This window comes from Parus major, chromosome 4 (genome assembly GCF_001522545.3).
Source record: "Parus major isolate Abel chromosome 4, Parus_major1.1, whole genome shotgun sequence".
NCBI lineage: Eukaryota > Metazoa > Chordata > Aves > Passeriformes > Paridae > Parus > Parus major.
In genome coordinates this window covers 38,344,647-38,370,942 of record NC_031771.1, presented here as the reverse complement: position 1 = coordinate 38,370,942, position 26,296 = coordinate 38,344,647, and the positions used below count along the sequence as shown (strand labels likewise).

The window sequence follows — 26,296 nt, the reverse complement described above, 5'->3', positions numbered from 1 at the left end:
GGGCGGCCGCGACCCCCGCCCCGAGCTGACCCGAGCCGCCCCCGCCGGAGGCAGCGCTGGCGAGCGCGCCCGCTCCGCCGGTACCCGGTTGCGCCCTGGGAGGCGGCGGCAGGATGAGAGTGAACGAGAGCGAGCTGAACAGCTCCGTCCTCCCGCGGGACCCGCCGGCCGAGGGCGCCCCGCGCCGCCAGCCCTGGGTGACCTCCACTTTGGCTGCCATCCTCATCTTCACCATCGCGGTGGACCTGCTGGGCAACCTCCTGGTCATCCTCTCCGTCTACCGCAACAAGAAGCTGCGAAACGCGGGTAAGGGGCGGCGGGGAGGCCCGGGGGCGCCGCCCGGGCTGGGGTGGGCGGGGGTCCCGTGGCCCCGGGATGCGGCGCCGCGGCCTCTTCGTCTGCCGCTGAAACTTTCCCCGAGCGCCGAACTCCGGCGCTGGGCTCTTTGCCTCCATCCCCAGCTGGCGGTTATCGGCTGTGACAGATGCCAAGAGCTCCGTCTTTCCTGCCGAGTCGGTAATCGAGCGGGAAAGGGTATTTTTAGCTCCCGCCACTGAATCCTGGTGTTATTTTTAGCTCTCGGCAGTTCCCACCTAGCAAAAGGGAATGGCAAGTAAGTCCGTATTTAAGAATGAAATTCAGACACTGTACCGGGGATGCTGCCTTGGCATACAGTGTGTGTCTGTGCATGCTGGATGCTGTTCTTCTGATTGATTTTCTTTGAGTTACAGAAATGTCTCCAGTAACAAATTCTATGGTTGGAGCTTCAAATCAAGCGAATACGAAGTTATAAACATTGCAGGATTCAGACAATTTCCTCCCCCACCTTTGTTCGCCTCCTACTTACCGTCTAGGTCTTTGGGGAATGGAAAACATCTAACAGAAAACAGCTTTAGGCACTTAAAAAAAAAAAAATCTCTAATTTTGACAGGATAGAATCTGTGCTGGTCTATTGAGTAAATCCCTCTTAGTTCATGGATTATTGGTCAGACAGCCAGGAACTTCTTCAGATTCATTCTGCTTTATCATGTCAGACCAGCTGCTGTGCACGTGTACCAAATATGTGCACTCCAAGCCCTATGCATCTTTCATTGAAAAAAATACAGGAGCATGGGAAGAGAGCTGTATTGGTAATGAAAGCAGAATTTCACTCCCTGACAACTGAGAAGCTGCTTTTATTTTTTTCACAATTGGGCTGTCAGGGTCTTCATTACTACTGCACTCAGTTCATTAGTCAGTGGTTTAAAATTCATCTGAGGGGGCGAATTTTGAGCCTGGACTTGGCTCTGAGCTAGCCTAAGGAAGGTATCTTGTGTTGGACTCTGGCAAGCAGTGGAATGCTTTTCTTTCTAAGGTTAATTCAGGTAATTCAAGTGGATTGTCTGCTTCAGTTTCATTCTGCCATAGTGGAGTGCCACACACGAGATCAAAATGAAGAGTAACGGATTTTAATTTTTTCCTCCCTACAGTTGCCAATGAGGTAAATTCTAAAAGCTGTAGTATCTTCCTGCTTTCATTGGCAGAAATTTCATTCATGGGAGCTGGCAGGGTAGCACGTGCGATAGCGTGTAATTGAGAGGAGACTCCAGCTCCACAAGTCCCAGTGAGCACTTGATTACCCTTGTTCCCTGGACGATTTTTAGATGGAGGGAGAAAGGGTTGAGACAGGCATGTTACTTGGGTTACTCTAGGGGAATGGGTGATATTCTCCTCCTCCTCCTGAATTAATAAATCTGTGCTTTAGCACTTCTGTGGGTAGTTTGCAATATGGACAAGTCTGCTAAAGTCTGAAATAAACGTGGTGTCTGTTTTCTGGAGACAAAAGTGAATCCTTGGTTCTATGTATGTGCATACTCTCTGCTGTAGATACCGTGTAATCCCTCCTGAATCTCAACACGTGCTCACTCTTACTGCATTTCTTGTTCTTGCCTTTTCTGTCATAGTGACTGTTAAGAACTGCAATAAACTGGCAACAGCTAGGCGAATAGAGCATGCTTCTGAACATAAGTTGTTTGAGACTGGAACATGAACTAGATACTGCTTGACTCTCTGAAATTAAGGATTAATTAAAACAAATAGACACTTGGTGCAATGTGCTAAATAGTTTCTAGTCTTGATTTAGGAGAAAAATAGGAGCAAGCTTTTAAAGTTCTTAAGTTTGTTGGTTTTTTTTCTTTAAAATATGGGGAGAGGGGTTAGTAAATGGATTAGAGGAATCTTTGGAAATAACACAAGTTTTAAAAAGGTGTTCTAAGTGTTCGCATAACTTTATTTATGTGAGCACCACTATTAAATTGGGCCTTCAGTTAGGAAGGTGTTACTCAGACAAATAAATTTGTAACAGGGAATAAGTATTGAGAAGACCCTGGCCTATAATTTGTAAGTTCAAAGACTAAAGTCACCCAAGTCTTGTTTATCCTAATGCAGATTATTCAGGAAGAGACATTGACAATAATCTGATTTATACATACATTTATACAACTAATTTGTAACTTGGTAATGCCAAAGGCAGTTATGAGTTTTTACAGAAATGTAATAAGAAAGAAACTTCTACTTTTGCAACAACTTATATTAAGTCTTGCTGGCACATTAATTGAGGAAAAAGGACACAGGATGAAAATTCCACTGGAAAAAGGTCAGGGAGGAACAGAAGATGCCTCCTGAAGAAAATGTATCTCACTGAAGATTTTCTTCCCTCTTTGCAAGAGAGGACTAACAGAAATAAGGAGTATATAACCCTTTCACAAAAAGGTGGATTTGGTGGGGGAAAACATCTTGCATCTCTGTCCTACTCCCTATTATATACATATCTATTGGAAGATACTACAAATTGAACCCGTGGACTTGCGATTTAAAAAGTGCATTGGGGAATAGTAGGAAGGCCTAGAAAAACCTTCTCAACAAGTGGTGTAACCTTCCTGACAGTCAGAAGGTTAGTAAAAGACACTGATCAAAGCAGAGGAGTCAGTAACTCGAAGTTTGTCTCAGCAAGCGAGGAGTGTCTGATACCACAGACTCCTTCATAGGCACAAGCATGGCTTCAATAGATGCTCTTCTAGACACAGAAGCTGATGATGCAACTGGTAGGATCCTCTTTTATTTAATGTACTTGACTTGTAATAAGTTTAATAGTTCTGGTCTGTTATTTCTTTTATGGTGGCTTGTAATCCAAGAGTTGCCTGACACCAATTCAGTCCTGATGGGAATAGCTGCAATTTAAAGCTGACCTACACAAAGACTGAATTTGGTTTATGATATCTGTAATCTTTTAACTTTGAAACAAAGTTCAAGGGAAACATTCAAGGCATAAGGATTTTAATGACCATGTCTCAGTAGCATATTCATGCAGCTTGAACTTTAAACTGTTGTGCTTTCTTTAATAACTAGTTCTTAAAAAGAATGAGAACAGATTGTTTCAGAAAGAAGTTTTGTGTAAATCCTTGTCTCATTTACCATTATAAATATTCATAGATCATTCAGCAGATCCACCCTGGGAAGATGCAATTACTATCCATAGGGAAGGTGTATTAAAAAACTCTTGGTATTTTTAACAAGTGGAATTTTTATTTGAAACTGTCAACATCAAATCAGAGCATCTCAGAAAACTGAGGAGCTCGTTTAAGTGATTTATGTAATAGTCCACTCAAATGTGGTGATTGCTGGTATCCTTATGCCTTTGTTGTTACCCACACCAAGAAAAACAATGCATCAAGAACAAGGTGAGGGAGCAGTTCTAAGTCTTGGACTGTGGAGATTAGTTTTCTGGTAGTGACATTAAAATGTCAACACACACCTGTTCTTTTTGGTGACAGGCGGATTTGGGTACTCAGTGATTGCAGGACTGGACCATTCTTAAGGTCAATGAAGAAAGTTTTCTTGAATGGTATTACACCTCTTGCTCTTCTTTCTCTTCCTTTTGAAACTGTTCTCTTGGCCTGGCGGGTTGCTTTTTTTCTGGGTTCTTCGTGTGCTGAGGTCCAAAGGTTCCCTGACTACCCCTCCAACAGAGTCCAGTGTGAGAAGGGAGGCCCAGCAGTCTCACCCTCACTCCTGTGTGCTGACACTGTCCTGTCTGCTAACACTTGGCCTGGGTTGGGAAAATCCAGGGACTGGTGCCAGGCTGGTGACTAGCACCTACCAAACCAGGGCAGGAAGCTGCGTTCACCCGCTTCTCGCTGATCTCTGTTCTGTGATAGGTGTATTTGGGTTTTTGTGCTTTTTTCTAATTTTCCACTTCCTTGGCCCAAATGTTTTGTTGCTAAAACTTTGTTACTAGTGAAGAAGGCATAGAGGAAGTTTGACATTGCTGAGGCCCCAGGGCAACAAGATACAGCTAATTTCACTGGGACTGCACACATGCTTAAACTTACCTATGTGTGGTAACTGCTTTTCTGAACGAGATGGCAATGACAAAGGGAAAAAACCCCAATGTTCTATGCTCCATCTGCCTCACCTGCTTTAGATCCCAAGAGTTCTGTGAAGACAGCTCTGTGAGTGCTCAAAAGAATACAATGAACTCAAGGGTAATCTTGAGTAAGGGTAATCTCTCTAAAATCTCTTAAGATCAGTAAAGTCACTCTTGAAAGAACTAAGTAACACAGCTACTTATGACTTTTTTTTTTTTTTTCCCCATTCTTTGCTGAATAGTGCTATTCCAGAATTAGGGTTGGGAATCTATCAGTGAGAATTTAATTTTGGAGGCTTTTAAAACTGGCCCTGGGTTTTGATTTAAGCAGTGTAGGAATCTAGTTGTAGAGTGCTCCTCTCTTACTGCATTTTCTAGAATAAAAATTTTTAAATAAGGATGGAGCTGTCTTTTGATATCCAGATTGGAGATATCATCAGCCTTTTCAGAAAAATACTGTTCTTGATGATGTTTTGTTTTTTAGTTTTAAAATTATAATATTAAATGCTCTAGTAAAGATTGTTTTATCTAATAAATGAAACTCCTCTTATGAATTGAGACTAATGAAATCATTCTTTTTGTCACAGGTGAACCGTGGACTTCATTTTGTGCCCTGAGAGACTATGGGTAGTCCGACAAAGACTTGACTCAAGGAAGAGAACTTAGAAGATCAAGTTATAGCACAAATTCAGGGCTCTGATAAAAACTGAGATGTTGATGGCAATGAACATTATTTCAGAAATTAATAACTTCCAGTATTAAATGGTAAGCTGTTTGGGAGAAGGGAAGATATCTAGAGGAGATGCTGAATTTTGCCAATTGTTGAACAGAACTGAGCATAAAAATACAGTTTCAATAAAGTTGTTCCTCAGACTGGTTTTGATTGAATAATTTACTGAATCAAAAGTTTGTTTCAAAGACTTGTTTAAATGATGCTGTGCTGTTAGTGACCCAAAAGAGGTGAGTATTTCAAATAATTAATAATTTATCTTACTAATGTGTCTGTCAAGCTCAACTATTTCTTCTTTTTGCAAGATTCTGCATTTTAAAGTTTTTAGAGACATTGCTTTTTCTAGTTACATTCTGCCAGTGGGCAGTGATACTCATATGCTCTACTATTTGCTGTCTCTTTTAGGTCATTTTTTTAGGGGTTTTCCCCTTTCTCATATAGGTTTTTTTTTCATCTTTACTTTTGTCATTAGCAATATCCAATTTGCTTCTGCTCTTATCTCTTTCCTACGTCTTTTCATGCCATCCACTTTTCTTTTATAACATAGATACTTCATGTCTTTCCAGCAGTCAGACATGGTCAGCAAGTCTAGGTTAGTGACAGAAAATGCTGCCAAGAGTAGGCATCCAGTGCTGGGGTGGCAATGTCCATTCTGTTTCCCTGGTGAGGCTTGCTTTCCTAGGGCAGTAAAAGCTTTGCAGGGTCAAGTCAATGCTATGCATCACAGTTTAGTTTTGCAAGGTCAGTAAGGACTTGTCCCCCTTGCTGTTGGCAGTTTTTCTTCTAGTCACATCTCTGAGCTGCCTTAAATACCACATTTCCACTCCTGGGAAACAATTACAGACCTTTGTTTCAGGAAGACAGGTGTTACTAAGAATTCCTCAGGATAACAGAACACAAATTGTTAACAAAGCAAAAAATGTTTGCTTACTGAATGAACAAGTTAACATGTTTATTACATCTAGTATGCATAGTTAAGTAATGCTTGGGACTATAATACAAATGCTGCTACTAAACAAATCCAGAGTTCTTTCCAAATATAGCCCTCATGAAGTCACTGGTGGGATAACCAAGGTTTCTGCCTTAAATGATAGTAAAAACTGTAACTTCTTACGTTGTTTTTTAAGAATGGATAAAATATACAAATGAACATCACTTAAATTTGGATGACAAGCATGCTGCAAGTTTCTTAATATTTTATTTTTTCCCAAACAGCAACTGAAAGTAATCAGCAAAGGTATTTACAGCATTTAGATAGTGACTTCTATAACTTCTAACTAGCTTTGTGGTAATAACTGACCAGTATGTGTAAAAAGTTTCATGTTCTATACTTTATTTTTTTTTTTAATGAGGAGGCAGACTTCTTGAAATAAAAATTTTCAGCTTATTCTATTAATTTTATAAATTTCCTAATACAGTGCCAGGTTGTATAGATGGATATGCTTTTTTGAAGACCAGCTATTAGACTACTGGTCTTCTTAAAAATTCAGGTCTTGATTATATCAGAGCGTATATATATATATATATATCTCATCTGTGCTTGAGTTGGGGACTTAAATTTGGTTGTTTGGGTTTTGGGCTGGGTGGTGGGTTGGGTTTTCTTGGTGGAGGAGGACTCATCTTTTCCATTGCTAGAATTCCAAAAAAGTCCTTCAAGGCTTCATTTGGACTCTACCCTCTCCTAAGAACCCCTGTTCTCTAAATTGAGAGAAGATAGAAGCAGTTGATTTTAAACACTTCTATGTGTGATCAAGCACTAAAATTCTCTAGGCAAACACAGACTAAGCAGCTGGAAGAGTTTCAGATTAATTATTTTTTTCAGTTAACACCTTTAAACTGACTGTTCAGCTACCTTTGTTGTGTAAGTTGAACTGGATATGTACTTTTTTCATTTAGGTCTACAGAAACCCCATTCAACCTCATGTGTACATGATATTCTACATCTGATGCTGAAATATAAGGTCTATTTATATCATACTACTATGGGGTTGTTTGTTCGTTTGGGGCTTGTTTTTGGCTGCAGATGCAAGGTTAGCAAAACTTATTTATCTTCAGGGAGAGGTTACCAACAGAGGTAGTTTGCCCCTGTGCTGACAGAGGTCAGCTCCATGCCTGGTATTGAGGTCAATGTGATTTCTTCTGTTTCAGCTGTACCAAGTATAATCCTATTGATGTTATGGTGCAGCTGCCAGAACTTTGTTACTTGGCTAGACAACGTGACCAACTCTGTGGACATGACCCAAAGTGGTGGATGGGCATGAGTACAGGGATCAGCTTTGAAAATTGATATCAAATCACACCATGCAGAAGTTTCACAAATCTCTGCATTTTGGGAAAAAATTATGAATATTCTTTTTCCCAGTAGTGACTACAGATTTCATTTTATGTTTCCGTTCTCCAGAATGACTGATGAACATTTTTTGATTCCTTAGTCTACCTTGATTTTTAAGGGCACATTCATCTCCCTGTCTGTATTTGGGAGACAAAAGTATTTTCATTTTCACAAGTGAAATAGTCCAGTACAGCTAGGGTTTGACATTTTTTGTAAGGAATACTTTGAAAATACGGGAGTGGCATATTATGACGAATCAAAGGTTGCATAAATGCAAATTAATCACTTACTTCAGTTGCATTTTTGTTTCATTTTGGATGAAGAATTAATGGTCTTTAAATAAAAAAGTTTATCTATTTTACATTAATATGCCCTGTATTAATTACAGTACTTATTTACATTAAAGACATCTCCATATTATCTCTGACAGTGTAATGCTGAGGCTTGCCTTCTGTAATTTGGGCATTGCAGTGTGCTGCAACTAACATGGAGGTTCACATAATTTTATTTTACTTCTTAAAACCTAGGTTATTCCACACATTCCCATATTACATCTCTGAACTTTCCCTGCATCTCTGTCACTGAATTAGCTCTCACTTAGAACACAGGGTTCAATGGGACCTTTTTGATCATCAAATACAACTTTCAGGTGTTGTAGGAGTCCATGGAAATCCTTTTGAAATCCCCAGCTGAAGAAGAGTGTTGATACATTGGAAGGTGGCTCAGTGAGGTTGTAGATGCTGCATTCCTTGAAGTGTTCAAAGCCAGGCTGGATGATGCTTTGAGCAACCTGGTGTAGTGTAAAGTGTCCCCACCCATAGCAGGGGGTTGGAACTAGATGATCTTTAAGATTGCTTCCAACCCATTCTATGATTCTCATAATGCCTAAATTCTCATTTGTCTAAATGTATTTTCTGTCAGTTTATATGCTTTTGCTGTTGTACCAATATTTATTACATAGCATTGCTACTCCTGTAATGAGAATAAAAGTATCACCTCTTGACTTTGCTAGTCAAAGAAAGGTTGATATCAAATTCTGTTAGTCTTTTACAAAATAACCTTTTACCCTTTGCAAGAGAGTACCACCTCCAGGAGTATGCCTGATCTCTGGAAATAACTTCCCTAAAAGTGAAATCCTGGTTTTACTGAAATCAATAGCAAATCTCTTACCAAGGTCAGTGCCTGTCTTGCTTCACATTTTATGTCTGCAATACTTGTTGCCAGTGAGTAAGAAGGCTGCTATACAGCTCATAGCCTTAAACCCAAAGCGTGGTAAGCGGAGAGATCTCCCAGAACTCTGGATTGGAGCAGGATTTTCATTGGGTCACTGATAGTGTTGTAATAAAGTTGAATATAGGTAAGGGCTGTAAGGACCTGACCTGTATTTCCTGGGGTGAGTGCATTATAGGAAGCTACTTAAAATTTCATGTATAGTAGGTATGCAAGCTATTAAGTCTGAAAATTGATTCTTCAAGAATACACTTGGGAATAAAGAAAATACAAGAGACCACCCATGATTACTACTGCAGTAGTGTCCTTTGTAGAGTTACAAACTGGAATTGTCACTTAGGTCAAGGACTGGTTGTCCTTGTACTAGCATTGACTGGTCAGATCACACAAGTATACTCTTGATATATTTATGCTCTTCTACTTTCTAGGAACTCATTATTCCTTATTGTGTTCATTAATCAGAGTAAATTGGGGTTTTGCTGCTGTAGCCTCACTGTGCAGATGAGTGGTTCTGTTGTGAATTACAGCATTATATGTATGTGTAATATTCCTTTGGAAATTTCTCAGTCTGGCTGTCTGTGACCACTAATTTTTCAGTTCCCTTTTGTTGTTGTTTGTTTGTTTGTTTTCCCCCCTTGTCTGAAGAACTGTACTGTTGAGAATCTCTGCAGTGCTTATAAACCCATCTTATTCTCCGTTCCTGATGAGGTAACACATTCCAACACCCGTCGCTAAGGATTTTCATAGCATTGGCTGTGTCTTGTCTTGGGTATGTACAGAACCACATTATTATCAAAGCATATGTAAATACTACTGGCTTTTACTGTGTTGCAGAAGTTACTCTAATCAAAGGTTGCTTAATTTTGTGTAGTCTGAGTTCATGAATTTACAGATACATCCAGAAATATCTCCTAATTTGGTGGTTTTTGCTGAAAGGAGCTTTTCATTTAACGGGGTTTTTTTTCCTACTCCAACATCTGCTGGCACATTGTAACTCATATTTTTGTGTATTGCTTGTGGATATACACACTCCTGAAATTACAGTCTCTCATACACAGGAGAACAATATTCAGCATTCCTGAGGGGAGGGAGGACAGTAAGCTTTTCCTCTACCTAGACGCAGGTGCTGGCTTTAGTTCTTAGGATACATCAGAAGAATTTGTGTTTTTGTGGTTTATGGTTTTTGAGACAGCTACCACAGGAATTTTTGTATTGATGAGTGTGTCATGTGTGCATAATCTTCATTGGCCAAGCTCATTCTAACTGTTCTGGATGCAAACTTTCAGGACTACAGAGTTAACAAAGTAATCCTCATCAAGCTCAGTAGAAGAGCTTTTCATCTTCTCTGTGTACTGGTAAGTATGGAGAAGACAGTAATTTGTGTCTTAGCATATATATCTAATGTCAAGCTCAAAATGCAGTCAGATTTTCTTACTCTTGCAGCAAAGGTTTTTGAAGAATTTTTTTTGGCAAATAATTTGGCTTTTTGTATTTTCACTTACAAATTTGTGTACATACTGTTGTTTTTTGCAGCTCTTCTGATTCCTTTTTCTCTTGCCCATCCAATGTATCCCACTATTGCAGTGCCTAATAATGTTTTCAACTACAAACATTGTATTGGTTGATGGGGAACTGCCTTGATTTTCTAAATTTTTGTGGCATAATACTTGTCTCCTTTGTAGGCAATCTCCAAAAATATTTTGTATTAACCTAACATACCCATTTTTGTTCAATTACTTCTGCATGTTCCTGGGAATTTGTTGTGCTTCTGCTCATCAGACATTGGCACTTTTTCCTTTGGATGATCCATACCCATTGGGTATTATGCTGAAGATGGCATGAAGATGTCTGCTCCTGTACTGAAGAGCAACTTTGCCCTAGTCTTGCTAAATTGTTTTCTCCTGATTTTTTTTTTTGTTTTGTTCTGTTTTCCTTTGTTTTTTCCCCTTCATTTTTCCACTGAGTATAGATGTCAGGTTTTTTTCTGAGAGGCTCTTATTTTAGAGTTGTTATTGACTTGGGTCTCTCCCTCATGGTCTCCTTTACACATTCTGTCAAAACTGGTATTTGTACACTCTGTAAAAATAGAATTCTGAGGTGCTGCCCTATTCCTAGGGGCATTAGCAATACTATCATTTTAAACAAAGTGCTGCTTTTGTAATTATTCCTGGTAAGAATTTCTAATGCATAATTTGTGACAATCTGGGGGTGATCATACAGGTGTGCCAAGCTTGCACTTGTACCTTGCTAATAATGCTTGCAGCTATTGTTCTCTGCAACGTGACCTAAAGATGTGGCTGAATCTTAGAAACGTGGACATGCAGAAGTATGAATGGAAAAAAAATGAGGTGTACAAGATAAGTTTAAGTAACCTAGTGGGCGTAGAATTTGCAATCTGCTTGTTATTGGTTTGTGCTGGGATATCCCATCTGTCACAAGAGTGATGCATCTTTTCATTGCAAGCTTTTCTCATTGCTAGTGGGTGTTTTTGTTTTCCTTTTTCTCAAGCTATTGCAGTGGCAGGACTTTGCTGCCAGAATGCTTCCTGGGGTAAAGCTGCCTGAGCACATCTTTCTAGTGCAGACATAACTACCACCAAAGCAGTGAAATGATTTCAAAGATATTTTGCATATATTTAGATATTTGTATTATCTCCTGTCCCCATATTTACTCAGAAAACTTTCTTAATCAAATTCAAATTTCACAGAGATTTCACCTGTTTCTGTGTTTTGAATTGCTGATCATTGGTTGTGGTGACTGGACAGAATGTTTGCTTACTCTACTCAAAACCAAGAAACTTGCTTGTCTTGTAAATAAATCTCCAAATCATGAATTTGCTTGTGTTGTTTTTTGGTCTCTTATACAGGTGTTCCAATGAAGTAAGTGAAATTTTCAGTAGTGACATTGCAAGGTGCTCCAGTTTTATTTAAGCTAATACCTATTCTGAAGACATATTTACCAGCATTATTTTAAGGATTTATTTTGTTGGAACATTTCTACATGTTCATTTGATAAGTGCAAATGCAGTATGTGGTCAAATTCTTTTTATAGGAACACAAAATGTTGACTTTTTAGCACACTGAAAATAAATGACTGTCTAATGACCATCTGTAAAGTAAAATTATTTTGTGTGTTCTATATTCAGAAGCTCTGAGCCTATACTGAGGTAAGAAAAATATGTCATATGAGATGACAAATTAGGAATGCAGTGTAAATGGAAAAATTATATTACTATGTCAGCTATAGTAGGGGACTCATTAGTCTGTAATCCTAAACCCAACCTTCCTCTCACAGATGTAATTTTTGAGTTGGTTAGAATTACGTGTACCTGTATGACTGCTTGGGGCTGGAGTCTCTCTGTCTTAGCATAGACCACTCTCAGGATTAAAAGCCCCATCCCACACCCAGTGACTGCAGCTGCAGCAATTCCAGTGCTCTTGGTGAACAGAAAGGGTCTCACTGCAAACTTCGATTCACTCAAGGTGATTTCAGGATGTCATTCAGCTAGCAGCCTCAAAAGGGTGCTCTTCTTTCTTGCTTTCTTTAGTTTCTCTTGCTTCTGGAAAAGAAATAGGATGCTTCAGAGGCCAGAATATTTCAAGATGAGTTTTTTGCTGTTGCTGTCATTTAAGAAGTATAATTGATAAGTATTGATATAGTTAAGTATCCTGACTTATTTGCCCTGAACTTAATTATTCAACTTAGTTTTTAGCTCCAACTTGGAATTCTTCTCAGCCACCATGCAGAGCAGTACATCTGCTCAAGGATGCCTCTGCACCATCTGTGAAATGGATGTGCATGGAACTAGATGCCATCATAAACCTTGTTACAAAGAGGCTTTCCAGAAGGAAGCCTCCAGAAGCCTTTCCAGAAGCCTCTTTTATTCACAACTTCTTGCTTCCACCACATTTCTGATCATCTCAGACTGCGCTGTTAAGGGAATTTGATTCAGTTCTTGTACCTGTTCATTATCTGACAGGGATAATGAAACATTTTGGTGCTCATAAGTAAAATAAAACAGCATGTTATCCAGCATGCCCTAAAGGTCTATATAATAAATACAAGTAGGCATAGTTAATTTTGTCTTTTTTTCTTGCCCTCTTTTTCTCTGGAGTGTTAAGCAGCTTTAGGTTGTTTTTACAGCTCTTCAACAATAAATGGCAACAGTCTCTCCAATGCTGTTATTTTTGCTCCTTCAGAGGAGCAGACTTAAAAACTCTTCTATTGGATCTCTAATGAAAGGGCATCAGTTGCCCTTTTCCTTTCTGTCTTCCAGAACCATCTCCCCAGTCCTCTGTAGACTTCATTGACTCCATATCCATACTCAGAGTTCAGATGTGACCTTTATCTTTCAGTCTCTGTCCATATGTTGAATACTAAATTTCTGAGCTCTTGCATACGTGTGGCCTCTTGTTCTCCCTGAGATTTTTGCTTTTAGGACTGTCCTTTTTCTCCTTCTATCTGTCATGAATGTTTTCCCATATTCCCAGCCAAAGCTTATAATTCATTATATTTCATTTGATCTTCTCATTGATTTTGCTTTATGGCATGATTTTCAGGCTAACAGTGTAGAAAATATAAATCCATTGGCTTCTATTGCTTTTTGAAGTCCCTAGACAATTTTTTTATACACGTTTTCTATATCAAACCCTGTTTCATTTTAAACTGTAGCTATGTTTAGGAAACAATGACTTTAAAAATTACACTTTATCACTTCGTATGTTCTGCATCTACATCAAATGTCTTCAGTTTACAAATCATTGTTAAACACCAGGAATATTCAGCTGTAAAGTCTTTTCTACATGTACAGATAGGCTTGGCAGCATTCCAGTTAATGACTGCTGCTAGTAACACCTGGAAAAAAGTACAGTAACAATGCAACTTCAGTCAAAACAATTTCAAAAGGTAGAAATTTTTTTACTAAATTGGGGAAAAATAATTGAATAATCTGAAATGTAGCATTTAGGATTTACAAACAAGTGTTTGTTGATTCTTGCTGTTTAACTTTTTGTTTGGATTATGGCCACTGGACAATATAGTCTGCTTGGAGTTAAGCTGTTTAAACCAGTACCTAATGCTTTGTTAATTGTCCAGACAGATGGCTTATTTTAGTGAATCAACATTGCTTTCAAAATTTTATGGTGCACTGGCACAGTTCAGAGAGGAGGGCCTATGGCGAAAGGAATTAATAGGAATTTCGAAATTAATCTCAGTGAAGTAAAGCAAATGGTAGAATAATTTTGAACCTGAAATTCCCATTTTCTAATTTTGGGAATCCAGAAAAAATAATCATTGCATGTTTTTATGTCACTATTGACTTTTACTGATACAGTTAACTATTGCTTGGGTCTAAACTGATTTCCCTGATAACAACTATAAAGCCCTTCAAGCAGTAATAGTGTATGCACTGTGCAAACCATTGACACAAAAAAAAGTGGCAGAAGTATGTAATGAAATGTATCTTTGGCTCTGGAACCGAAGATGCCACCGATGCCAAAGATTCTTACAGATCCTTAGTTTTCAGAGCCTCTAAAGTTCTGTCAGAGTCTGTTATACTTTTTCAATTAGACTTGAACAGTGTAAAGAATTGGCCCAGAACAAGAATTGGATCATGAGCTGATTTAAGATTAACAGGCAATTATGTATAGGAAAGTTGTAGGCAGAGTTGGTCATGTATTTGAAGAAGAAAAAGGACTAGGATGACCTCCTAATTCCTTTCTCTATAAACTAAAGCAGGACTATGACTTTATGATAATTTTTTTTTTTTTCAACTGTTGTAATGCTCTGCATAGCTTGGGAAACATTTTCCAAGAAAATGAAATACTATCTGGAATTGACATCAGTCTGTTTTATTTGACCCATCCTGTTTATATGTTGACATTTTTTGAGGTATGTACAATGATAAGTAATATCTTAGCAATCAGCTGAGAATGAATTTCCTTCTTATTTTACAACTGTCTGTCTCCTGTTACATCTACTGTTGTAATATTGTAAAATCACAGTTTCTAAGCCATTTTTGGTCTTCACTATTTGGGTGATAGTGGCTTGTATGTAACATTATAGTTCTGCTACTCAATCTACTTGTTCTAATACTTTATGTTCTCAGGAACATTTCTCAGCTTCATTCTGGAGCAGTCTTTTGTCCCAGTATGACAGCCAAAGTTTCTTTATCTTAAATAACTGCAGAAATTATTATCTTCCACAGCACCTCTGTTCTATAAAGAAGCTTTGTACCCGACTATAACTGCAGCTTTTCTTCTGACTTGGTTTTTCATAGACTGAACATATAGTTTAACACATTTAATTTCTTTTACTACATCCCCAATTTTATCTGATCCATCTTTCTACTTTCTGTTACTTGCTTTCTGAATTTCTATCATTTCTATTGCTTGGATGCCTCGAGTATCCCTGAATTAGTCTCTTGGTTCTTTTGTCATTGTTGCACTAATCCACTGTTGATTTTTATCCCCCAAAAGAATAAAAAAAATTATACTGTGTATCTAGCATGCATTTTTTTTTGGTAAATATCCATTTTCTTTTTTCAGAACAGTTCATTTGTTTGCTATTTATATCAATATCAAACCTATTTGATCATCTGATCTTGAACATTGCTTAAGTTATCTGTATAGACTTATTTCTTAATAGCTGTGTTGGGATCAATACAAATTGTAGTTGGGAGGGTGCCTTAGGGCTGAGCTGTTAACCTTTCTCATGACAAATTCACTCTGATTATATGGCTCTTCCATTTCTAGGTGTATTTGTGAATCTATTGGCCAAAGTCCATTTTCCTAAAACTTGTATATATTAAAGAACCACATGAATCATGACAAATAGACAATACTCAGGAATGCCCACAGCCTCTCAAATAATTTCAAGTGCTGCATAATGAGATTGAGTGATGGATGCATGTTGACCACACCTAGTTTAGCATATTTAGGCATAGAAAAAAGGAAGCTTTTCCATTTCAGTGGCACTGTAAAACTTTTTGAGAGTATCGAGTTATCCTGGTTCTGGACTATTGCTTCCACTAACGTCATCTCACCCTGGGCTTTTTGTATCCTTTCACATCTTAAAGCACAGTGTCAGATTGTCTTACCTGAGTGAGACCTTTTATCTCTGTGAGTATCCATAATAATCCAGTATGTTGTCCCCAGTCACTTTAAAAAACTTGAGAGAACCTCTAAATACTGTGAAGGATACTAAGTTTCTCAGAATCCCAATGCTATTTATTCAGTAGCACTTTAGAGATGAGACAGAGATTTGTGGATTTGTGTTTAGGGTAGGTCACCTGTTCTGAGTATGGCAAATTGTGATGAGTATTTCCAATACACCTTCAAAAATGAAATTATCTATGTGTTTTTCATGATCATGTGCTGACATGCACAGCTGTTTTTGGATGAGGTGATAGAATGAAGATAAACATTAGGGGATGGATGTTTGCTTTATTTTTTTCTTCTATTATTCCAAAATGTATCATTTTGAGAGACATCAGTTAGATGGCAAATCTAGGGGATTTCATGAGACTGATTCAGCTGATCCTTGGTTCAACTCCAGCGTAGTCTTTTCAGTACAGCTGTAACTAAACATTTGTTACTGGATTACAGGTATTGGATACTGTGACCTCCCTCTAAAACATTTTAATTGCCAGCCTTTTCATATAATACCATTTAAATCTCCTATGGCCATTTATCTCTTTGATCAAGTTACATCATGAAAATCATTCACTAGTGATACAAGTTCCATAGGTACTTCAAATTCTTTTAGCTTTGTGTCAGCCCTTTTAGCCATGCTGTTTAAGTTACTTTTCTGCCTCATATTGCCTATCTTCAATGAAAATAGACCTTGTAGACATTTTCTCTCAAATGACATTTCTAGTAATGTGTAATATTTTGTGGAATATATTTTCTATCACTTTTTGCATCAGTACCTAAAGCTTGTGGTACTCATTTTGCCAGGTGGAGTTTCAACTCTTCCACCACACTTCTATAGTTTTCCATGCTGTTGAAATCAGAAACTTCACACAAGAAGCTACTGTACTCTGCCATAAGCAGTAGATGGGCTTGAGTTGTGTATTTCTCCTTGCTAGATTGCTCCCATCAAAGTTACTGATGATCACATTCAGAAGACTGCAGGACATCTGTGAATAGATTTACAGTAAATTTCACAGGTCTCCTTTAGCTTGTAAATTTTTAAACTTCTAATAAAATTGTTTATGTTCTTGTAAACAAGGTGAAATACCAGTCAATGGTGACAATGCATGTGTGAAAATTCTACTGACAGCCATAAAGTAGTCATAAAATATAGGCTTGGCATAGCTTAAAAATCACTACAAGGAAAGCTAATACTGTTTCCTACTATAGCTATGGTCTTTGCCACTTAAATTGTAGACTTAAGAACTTTCTAGAGAGTTTCAGTTTAAACATTGTTTAAACAAAGTTTCTGTATGAACATTGGCGTTTCTACATTGATGTTAATTTTGAGGGCAAATGAGTGACTTTGACTTACAAGTATTGGTATCAGAGAATTAACAAGCTTTTTACATGAAAACATTAGTCTGGCACTAGCAGCCAAATGTTCTCTCTCATAAAAGCTAAGCTAATCAGAGAAGACTCCTGAAAAGTCTTGTCCCTGAAGAAAATAAGTAGCAGAGCTGAGGTCACAGAGTAAACCACAAATCAAGCCACTAGCATGGCTCACAGGTTTTTTTTAGCACAGCTGTAAATTGTAAACAGAAATTTTCTAAAAAGCATTGCAGTGGTCCCTCTGTTTGTAGAGCAGTGATTAAAAATAGAAACTCTCATGACCAGTTTAAGGGGAAGCACAAATACGGAAAGAGTCTTGTTTTCATTTCCACAACCCTTATCTACCAATTTGAAAAAGTGTTTTTTAAACCAGAGCAAAAACATGGAATAGACTTATGTTTATGGCAACAGAAATTAAATAGCAATAGGAATAATATTACCAATTTAATGCTTTTATCTATGCTGCTCATCATGGATTGAGCTTCTATGTAGTAAACATTGCAAAAGCACCAAAAAAAGAGTTCCTTCTTAAAGCGGTTACAATTAAGCCATTATGATCTCTGTTTGTGCAATGGTTTATTATTTGAAGTCTGATCAAAGCAGTATTCCATAATTCTCTGCTAATCATTCATTCCAGATGTGTCCCCAGTTGGGCAAGACATGTGGCAGATTAAAAGGCTGTTTGGTGTTTATGTACTGTGTATATCATATACTAAGGGAAATACATCCTTATTATATGATCCCTTTTGCATTGCTCAGAGCAATTATCTTACAATAATTTCATTTCTAATTAACATCTGCATAGCTTTGGCTGCACATTTTCTGCCCTCTCTGTATGTGAGAATACACCTACTGATATATTTATCTTCAAACCTAATTTCAGATGGACTGAGTATCTCAAACTGTTCTTTTCAATTTAGTGTCATATTTCATCTATTGTATGAAAATCCAGAGCCATCTGCTCCCTTGAATTCAGCTGTGTGGACTTTTTATCTTGAACTGAGATTCTCACAGTGGATTTTAATAGCTGTTATATTGCCTAAATTTTGTTGTGTGAAAGTAGGGTATCTGTGCCACCAGAGTTTGGTAGTTTTCTCCTTAACCTGCTTTAAATTAAAAAAAAACCATCCTTAACTCCTGTTAGTCCCCTCAGCTTTAGTAGTGGAAGGCTGCTCTAAGGTCTCATCAGACCCTTCTCCAGGCTGAACAGCTCTAGCTCTTTCAGGCTGACTGCCCAGGAGAGCTGTTCCAGTCCTCTGCTCAGCTTTGTGCCTCTCCTTTGGACCTTTTAGCTGCTCCAGCAGCTCTACATTATCCTTATGTTGGGGACCCCAGAGCTGGATGCAGCATTCCAGGTGAGGTCTGAGCAGAGCAGAGGGACAGAATCCCCTCCCCATCCTTGCTGGCCGTGCTGCTGAGGATGCACAAGCCCAGGGCATGAGTGTCTTTCTGGGCCAGGAGTGCGCATTGCTGGGTCACGGTGAGCTTTGTGTCAACCAAGACCCCCAAGTAATTCTCCCCAAGTCAAAGGTGTTGACACACTGAGACTGCAGTTCAGAAAAACTGAGAGGTGGAAAGCAAGTACCAGCTTTTCTACCCCAACTTTGGAGCAGAGAAAACAGCAGCAAGGTTGGGCTCACAGGAGTATTACTGGGATAAAATTTTCCAGGTGAAGAATGTACAGTGTGCATCCCTCCTGTACTGTTATGGGCAAGCATAGATTTGTGAAGATCTGTAAGTATTAGTGATTTTCTCTTTCTCTCCTTGAGATAAAAGACTTTTTGTTGTTTTGGGAGCTACTGACTGGGAAATAGTTCATTCTGTACTCTTCAGAAAAACCTGGATAGGTAGGCAAGGCTTTACAGCTTGCTGTAAGGACTTTTTTAGAAATTCAGTTCCTGCTGTCTTTTAAATATAGTCACCTCACAGAGAACTCACTTGAAGCTCTTTTTTTTTTTTTTCTTCCACATGACCATTTTTGTACAAATGAAGAGGACAAAAGGTGGTCACCAATGGGTTATTGTGGTTTGACTTTTTTTCAGGGAAGTTCCATTTAAACACATAAACATCTTAAGGATATTGAATGCCCCAGTCAAACAGTGCTTATTCCTGAAGCTAACATATGTTGAATCGCTTTTGCAGCGCTTAGCTATGCATGCCACTACTGAAGTGTCTGGTACTGAAAGCCATTATGAAGATTTTTGTTTTGTTCTGTTTTTCTTTTTATTTCTTTCTTGTCTAAACTGATCTTAAGATTGAAATGTAAACAAACAGAGTGCTGATACTAAATTTACAACAAGTCCCAGGAATACTTCAGTTACTTCAGATAGTTCTGTCTTCATCTTATTGCAACACCTCCACAAAAGCAGATCATGACTGATGTATTAAACATCTAGGGGGAAAAATAGCTTCAGTGCCAGTTATTCTTGAGAAGAAGAGGCAAAAGTATTTTGTTTTCTATCCAGATACTCAAGGCACTTTCTGCTCAAATGACTCGACTCTTCTTGTGGTAAACAAAATATTCAAAATGAAGCTCCTAAGATATGTTTTCTAGCAAGAGTAACTGGAAAATTTCTTACGTCACTTTATCCACGTGCCTCCTATGCCTGTGCTCCAGTCACTCAAATACATGGATTTATCTAAAATCAAAATTTATTCCAACACACTGCATTCCCCTTTGGCTTTTCCTTAGCTGCTTGAATTGTCACAAAAGCCATATTAATAAAGGCAGCTGCTTTTCATCAAAATAAAGTTTGTGATGCTGTTTTTTGAGTACTGAAAGGCCAAAGCTGTGCACATTAATTGCAGTCCAAAGTTCAGAAAGAAATTTCAGCAAAATTTTCTGGGGTGTATATGTTTTTTTGTTGTTTTCAAGTTAATTCCCAGGTGGTTCTACATTTTACCCCATCATCCAATATTTTTCATATGAAAGCTCTTATGAATGTTAGGAAGCAGCCAGGGTTTTTTCAGGTTTCTAAAGGCAAATGGATGGTTTGAAAATGACAAATTTGACCATTTCCAGCATGAAAATAAGTTGACTATTTTGTGTCGGTGATTCCTTCCCCTAATCACATCTTTTAAGCTAAATGGCACTTTTTGCAGTTTTTTATTTTTTTTTCTCCCAAAATTTCAAAGAGCGTGACTGTCATAAGGGAACATCATTTCTCTTTAGAAATGAGATGAGGTTGCTACCTCATGGACTGTCAAGCCAAATCTGCCTGATATATATGCTTTGTGAATAATATCATTAACTACTGCATGAAGCAGAAAGTCTCTTTAGACTCCATCTGCATTGTAGTTATCCAGAATGGAAAAATGTCCCACTGCAGTATTTTCAACAGTTTAGAAATAGGTATAGCCACAGTGATTACTGACTGATTTCTGCCTGGCAGATAGCAGTGTCTGAAAAATGGTCTATGACATTACAATGGCTTTTGAATTCTGATTGCCATGCGTAAACATGACCTTAAGAAGAAAATTTAAAGTGTTTGGGTACTTAGAATGAATATATATATATATATTTATATATTTACACTTCTGTTTGTAGTTGGAAATTTTGATTTGTTACACTCTGTGTCTCTTCAACCATTTAGTCTTCGGGGAATTTAGAAAGCAGCATTAATAGCTCCCAAAATACTGGGTATGTCAAATTCTATAGGGATGAGAGAAAACAGCTGTTTTAAAAATGTCAGGGAGTCAATCTGCCTCTTATCCTGCCTAACATAGGATCAGCTCTAACATGACCCTGAAAGAGGATCTCCTTGGTCAGTTCATTCCTGGATTTCAGAACCTTCCTGCTCATTTCTGTGCTGGGTAAGGTTATGGAGTAAAACCTGAGTTTACACCTATGCATACAGGAACTACTTTCTTATTTTCTTCTGAGTTGTTTTTCTTCCTGCTTCTAATGACATGTGAAATTGATGAGAGAGCTCAAAAGTATCACCATCAATTTGTGAGGAGCCCATCTTTGTCTTATGTCTGTGAGGCATACAAAGACTAAAAATACATTATCATTTTTCCAATAACATAATATGAGAAGTATTCAATTGCCCTTTATCCTTCACCCAAGACTTTATGAAGAAAATTCTCAAAATATTTTGACCAGTTAGAAATCTACTTTGGGTCCTGTGAATCATCTTCTTGAGGTTGATGACAAAAATGTCATCACATCAAATGTGTTGAAATGTTTAAAGTTTTTGAAGGCAAAATCTTTAATTTTGTATTATGTTAGTTGGTTTTTGTTTTCTTTTTTCTTCAAGGTAGATTATAATTTTATGAAAAAGAAAAAATACTTCTAATATTATTAGTTTTTAATTAAAAAAATAAGTTTTTTTTTTTCTATAGCTTGGAAGCAGCAAGGTATGGCTTAACAAGGAAGTTTCCATACTTGTGTGTTGAAATCAATCTTTATCTTCATGCTGAAGTTTAGTCTTTTTTTATTTTTTCCCTGAAAGTTGCTTCCAGCAACCCACGGATGTTAATGATCCATTACTCTTTCAGAATTCTCTGAGCCTAATTATGAAATCTTGGTAAGTTTGATATGTTGCCAAATTCAATTTCAGTTTCTGTTTCCTTTTTCCTGGTTTGGTCTTGTAGAATTTATTTATTCTTTGTAAAGAAGTCCAAGAAAAGCACCTTGGTCTGTTGATATTTGGGTAATGATAAGAGGACCCAATTTTGTATGATACACAAGTCACTGTCTAGAACAATTCAGTGTACTTTTTGCAGGCAACACCTAAAAAAATTACAGAAAAACAGGGAGAAAAATACATTTTTGATAGCTTTTCATTCTGCTGAGGATGGAAGGGGTAAATGCTGTTTCTTCTGTTATGATTTCTGGGCAATTTAATCTGTTTTGTGCATAAGGTAAATAATCTCTCTAGAGGCAAAACTTTTCTTTCTTTTCTAGTAACAAGTACTACATATGTTTTTACTGATTATAGGCTTGAAAAAAGCCTTCCAACCTTTTCACATATCTTGCCACCTTTTTTACATAAAGTCCTCGTTTTATCAGCCATGATTTTAATGACAGTTCTGGAAGAAAAACTGCATAACAATTCCTTGGTAGATATTTCTAATATTATTTACTCTTTTTTCATCTTCTGAAATCTAATTTCAGGTATTCTCTTTTGAAAAATTTTTCCATCAAATTATGAAAAAATAACTCACTATATCTAATTGAATCTGAATTTATTTCAAAGGCAGGATTAAGATGATGAAGTAAATGTTGGCTGACCCTTCATATTTGGAAAAGAAGAGTGAATGGCAATATTAGAACAATCATGAATTATGCAGCAAGTCATGATACCAGTATAAAATTCAGATGCTTGAATTTGACTAACACATCAATCACTGATGTGTAGATGTAGATTGTAGAGAAATTGGACCCCTGTAGTTCACCCCCTAAGTCAAATTGTTCCTTTTGATAAATTTTTTAGGGGGTATTTTCCTGAAGTCTTAACCTTAATCATCTTCTGCTTTACAGTCAGTGGACAGCTCAGCCCATTATCTTTGCACCATTCAGCCTGTCAGAATTCATTAGCATGCCATCTACAGAGAACTCCCTCTGCAACCAACTGTTTGTTAATTCATCTACAGAAAACTCTGAGGAATTTTGTTAAAGAGCCATTTTAGGCAAAATATTTGACTTATACATCCTTTGGCACTATTTAGCCAAAGGTTCAACAAACGTCAGATTTTTACATCTCACCCACACTTGGTAAGATTTTTTTTCTTCTTGAGATTTTGAAAGTAAAGTACTATGTTAGCAATGATTCTGGCAGTGGGTAGATAGTGCAACAAAAATCATGCAATATTATTGCACCAATCTGTTTAGAACTTTTTTTTTTCCCCGTGTAGAGAATTTATCTTCAATAAAGTACACTAAAAATAATGAGTTGCAGTATCTTTCATTTTGGAAGTTCTATAAGAGACATTAATGACTTGATTTACCTAAAGCATATTTTTCTGAGATTGCTACAGGGAGTTGAAACTTTCTTCTTTTGGAGTGCAATTTCTTCATTTTTGTTAAGCCTGACTTACTTTTGTAAGAATGTTTCCATGAGGATGACCAGCATCTTCTTTAACTGAAATGAACTACTTGATTTCATTCTTACATTGGAGTGCCAAATACTTTATACAATAATGGACTTCATTATTGTATTTAAGTTTATAAATAAAATTCCTATTACATTTTTTTCACCTTTTCTTTTATGCCTTCATAGATAAGAGTGTCAAAATAAAATGATCTGTCATATGCAGGAGTTCTTTCTCTTCCATATACATTTTCTAGGCCAAAAATGCCTAGGCAATTTCCTGAACAGGAGATATACTGTATTGTGTCAAAGAACTAGACACCAAAATGTCTACAGATTAAAGTACCAGCCAAATTTGCTGTAAAGCAGCAGTCAAAGTACCTCAGTTAGGGGTACAGTATCAGAGGCATCTATAAAATCAATGGAAATGCCTCAAGAAAGCTGATCAGCTGAGACAGAATTCCCCATTAAGTTTTTTCACAGTCTCAAATCTTCATAAGAGTGCCATACAGAAGGCTGATAATAATGAGCACTATTATGAATTTTCTGAGAACCGTCATTTTCTCATTAATCAAACATCTTGTTGCTGTTTGCTCCATTCCCCTAGTAACTATTTCTGGGTTCCAATTTGGTTACTGGGATAACTACTCATTCTTAAAAACATACAGTGTATCTGAATCACTGAGAGGAAGAGAGAGGCCTATTAATTATAACAGAAAAGGAGCAATGTGAGAGGTTTCATTGAAAGGTATGAAGTTTCATTTTTCTTAATAAGTACACAGCAGTATGGAACGTCATTATGAAGACATCAGAAGCCAAAAAAATTAATGTGTGTCTCTGCCAGTTGGTACAGAGGGACTAAGAAAAGAAAGACAAAACTTCTTGCTTCTTTTTACCTCTTTTTTTTAAAAAAAAACCCTTGATTAGAAAATAAAATAATTGAAGCTGTCATTCCTATTTTTTGCCTCTGGAATCCTGCTCTGGTTGTGCAGGAGTTAGCTTGCTCTCTTTCCCATTTAGCAAATCTTTAGGAAAATGAAAACAATAAATCAACACAGAAATAAAGAAAGGAACAAAAATGCCCAAACCCAGCTCCAAAAACCCAAACTCTAAGGGAAACAATGTTCAAAATCTACCATTTCTAACCAATTTGGAAAAGTTACAGAAATTTAGTTATTTGAGTTAAATTTCATCCAAAGGGATAACTTTCAGTAAAATAATGCCTACAGAAAAAAGATAGACCTAAAAATGTAGACTCCTCTAATGAGAGCTGAGAAAAACAAGTGCCATGTACACACAAACACCTTTATTTTAATATAATTGTACAATAGATTGTTGACTCTGTAGGAATGTGCATTCGGTGCAGAAAATTGGAAACATTTCATTGTTTAGTTTGATTTAATAATATTTGCCACTTGCTGGGTGCATTCAGAGAATGGACTCTCAGGCCTGTGAGTAAATCTGGTCACTGCAGTGGCAGTGGAAGTAGCAATTAATGGTTCTGTCTGTTCCCCAAAGCACCCCCACACACACAGGTAAAGGCCATGTGCAGAACATCTACTCTCAGTCCCTGGACCATGTGCCTGCTTTGCCTGTGATGGGTACAGGTAGCAGCCACCTTGAATTGCTCTTCTCGATTTCTTGAATTACCCCGCTCTAGGGAGTGGCAGGGTCAATTTATGGCTTCACTGTATTAAATATATAAAGCTTAGAGGCAAGCTTGGATGGAGTAGATCAGGCTCTGACTGCAAGTTAACAGATGCTGGCTATTCCCAGAAAATATTACTTTGTAGTGAAGATTTTATTGATACATTTGAAGTTTTACAGCTTTTCCAAAAGTTAAAGATTCACATTATCAATGCAAGTTCCAATCCCCATCTGCTATAATTACTTTTAACTCAGTACAATGATGTGACTTTAACTAATCTGAAATTTCTGAAGATATATCTTTTCCCCACTTGTCTTATTTTAAAAAGGTATTAAAAGCCCATTGACATCAACGATAAAACTTTTGTAAAAATTTGAATGAGTTTGGATATGTATGAGTTTGGTCTGATATTAATTCTTCATTAGAAAATAATTTCGAAATAATGCATTAGTGTTCATGTTAAAAAAAAAATAATAAAAAAGAGATATAGGTTTAAAAAAATACAGTTTTTTTTAAATTAAAAATTGCATTCAACTCGTTGTCATTTCCACTACCAGACACTAGAGGGGAAAAATGTTCCATGTTTTTAGACCATTAAGATCCAAACTAAGCTGTTATGTATTCCATTTTATGCATCACTTCTCGGAATAAGGATGCAGAGTATAATACATTTGTTATAGATTTTCTAGTTGTAGCAGGAAATGATTAATTATACTGTATTCATATTGTTATTGATTCACTGAATTAGCACTCAGACATGGGCTTCATATCAGTTTCTAAATAGTCATCTGGCATCACGATGTGATACAGTCTTATTATTTAATCCTTGCAGCATATGAAAATCCATTAAAATACAATGAATTTGACTTAGAATGTAACAACTTTGTCCAGGTGATGGTAGCTGGTTCATTTAATTTCTATGTACAGATAAGTTCTTGTGAATATGTTCATTCATAGAAAGGGCATTTTTTCTTTTGTATGAAATATTTTCATGAACACAAAGAATTCTTTTATGCTTGTGATTGTGTTTCTTAAAACAAATCTGACAGTTGTTATTTCTTGAACTCTACACTATGTTCTGCTTTACCACAAAAAAAAAAAAAATAAATACTTAGACCTTGCAAAATCCAAATACTTTGAATATTCATATCCAAATGTATGTCACAATACATTTTACTGGAAATAATCGGGAGAACTTTAGAAAATTCAGTGGTGTTTTTTCCCAGACAAGCACAGAAAGCAGAAATGTTGAACAGTGATGGCAAACAGGGAGAACAACAGATGTGCACGTGTGCTCCACAGACTAAGCCAAGGAACGTTCTAACCTAGGTGCTGGAATCTCTTTAGTACTACAGGGCATGTGGCATTAAAGGGCAATATTAGAGCCCGTGGGC

General features: G+C 37.2%; 1 protein-coding gene across 1 annotated transcript in view; it reads left to right on the top strand.

Moving 5' to 3' along the window:
- The first annotated feature begins 113 nt into the window (after positions 1–113).
- MTNR1A (melatonin receptor 1A) overlaps positions 114–26,296 on the top strand; it is a 56,141-nt gene continuing 29,958 nt past the window's right edge. The window contains exon 1 of the mRNA XM_019006224.2: positions 114–516. Coding sequence (XP_018861769.1) covers positions 114–516 — 403 coding nt within the window. The remainder of the gene's footprint in view (positions 517–26,296) is intronic.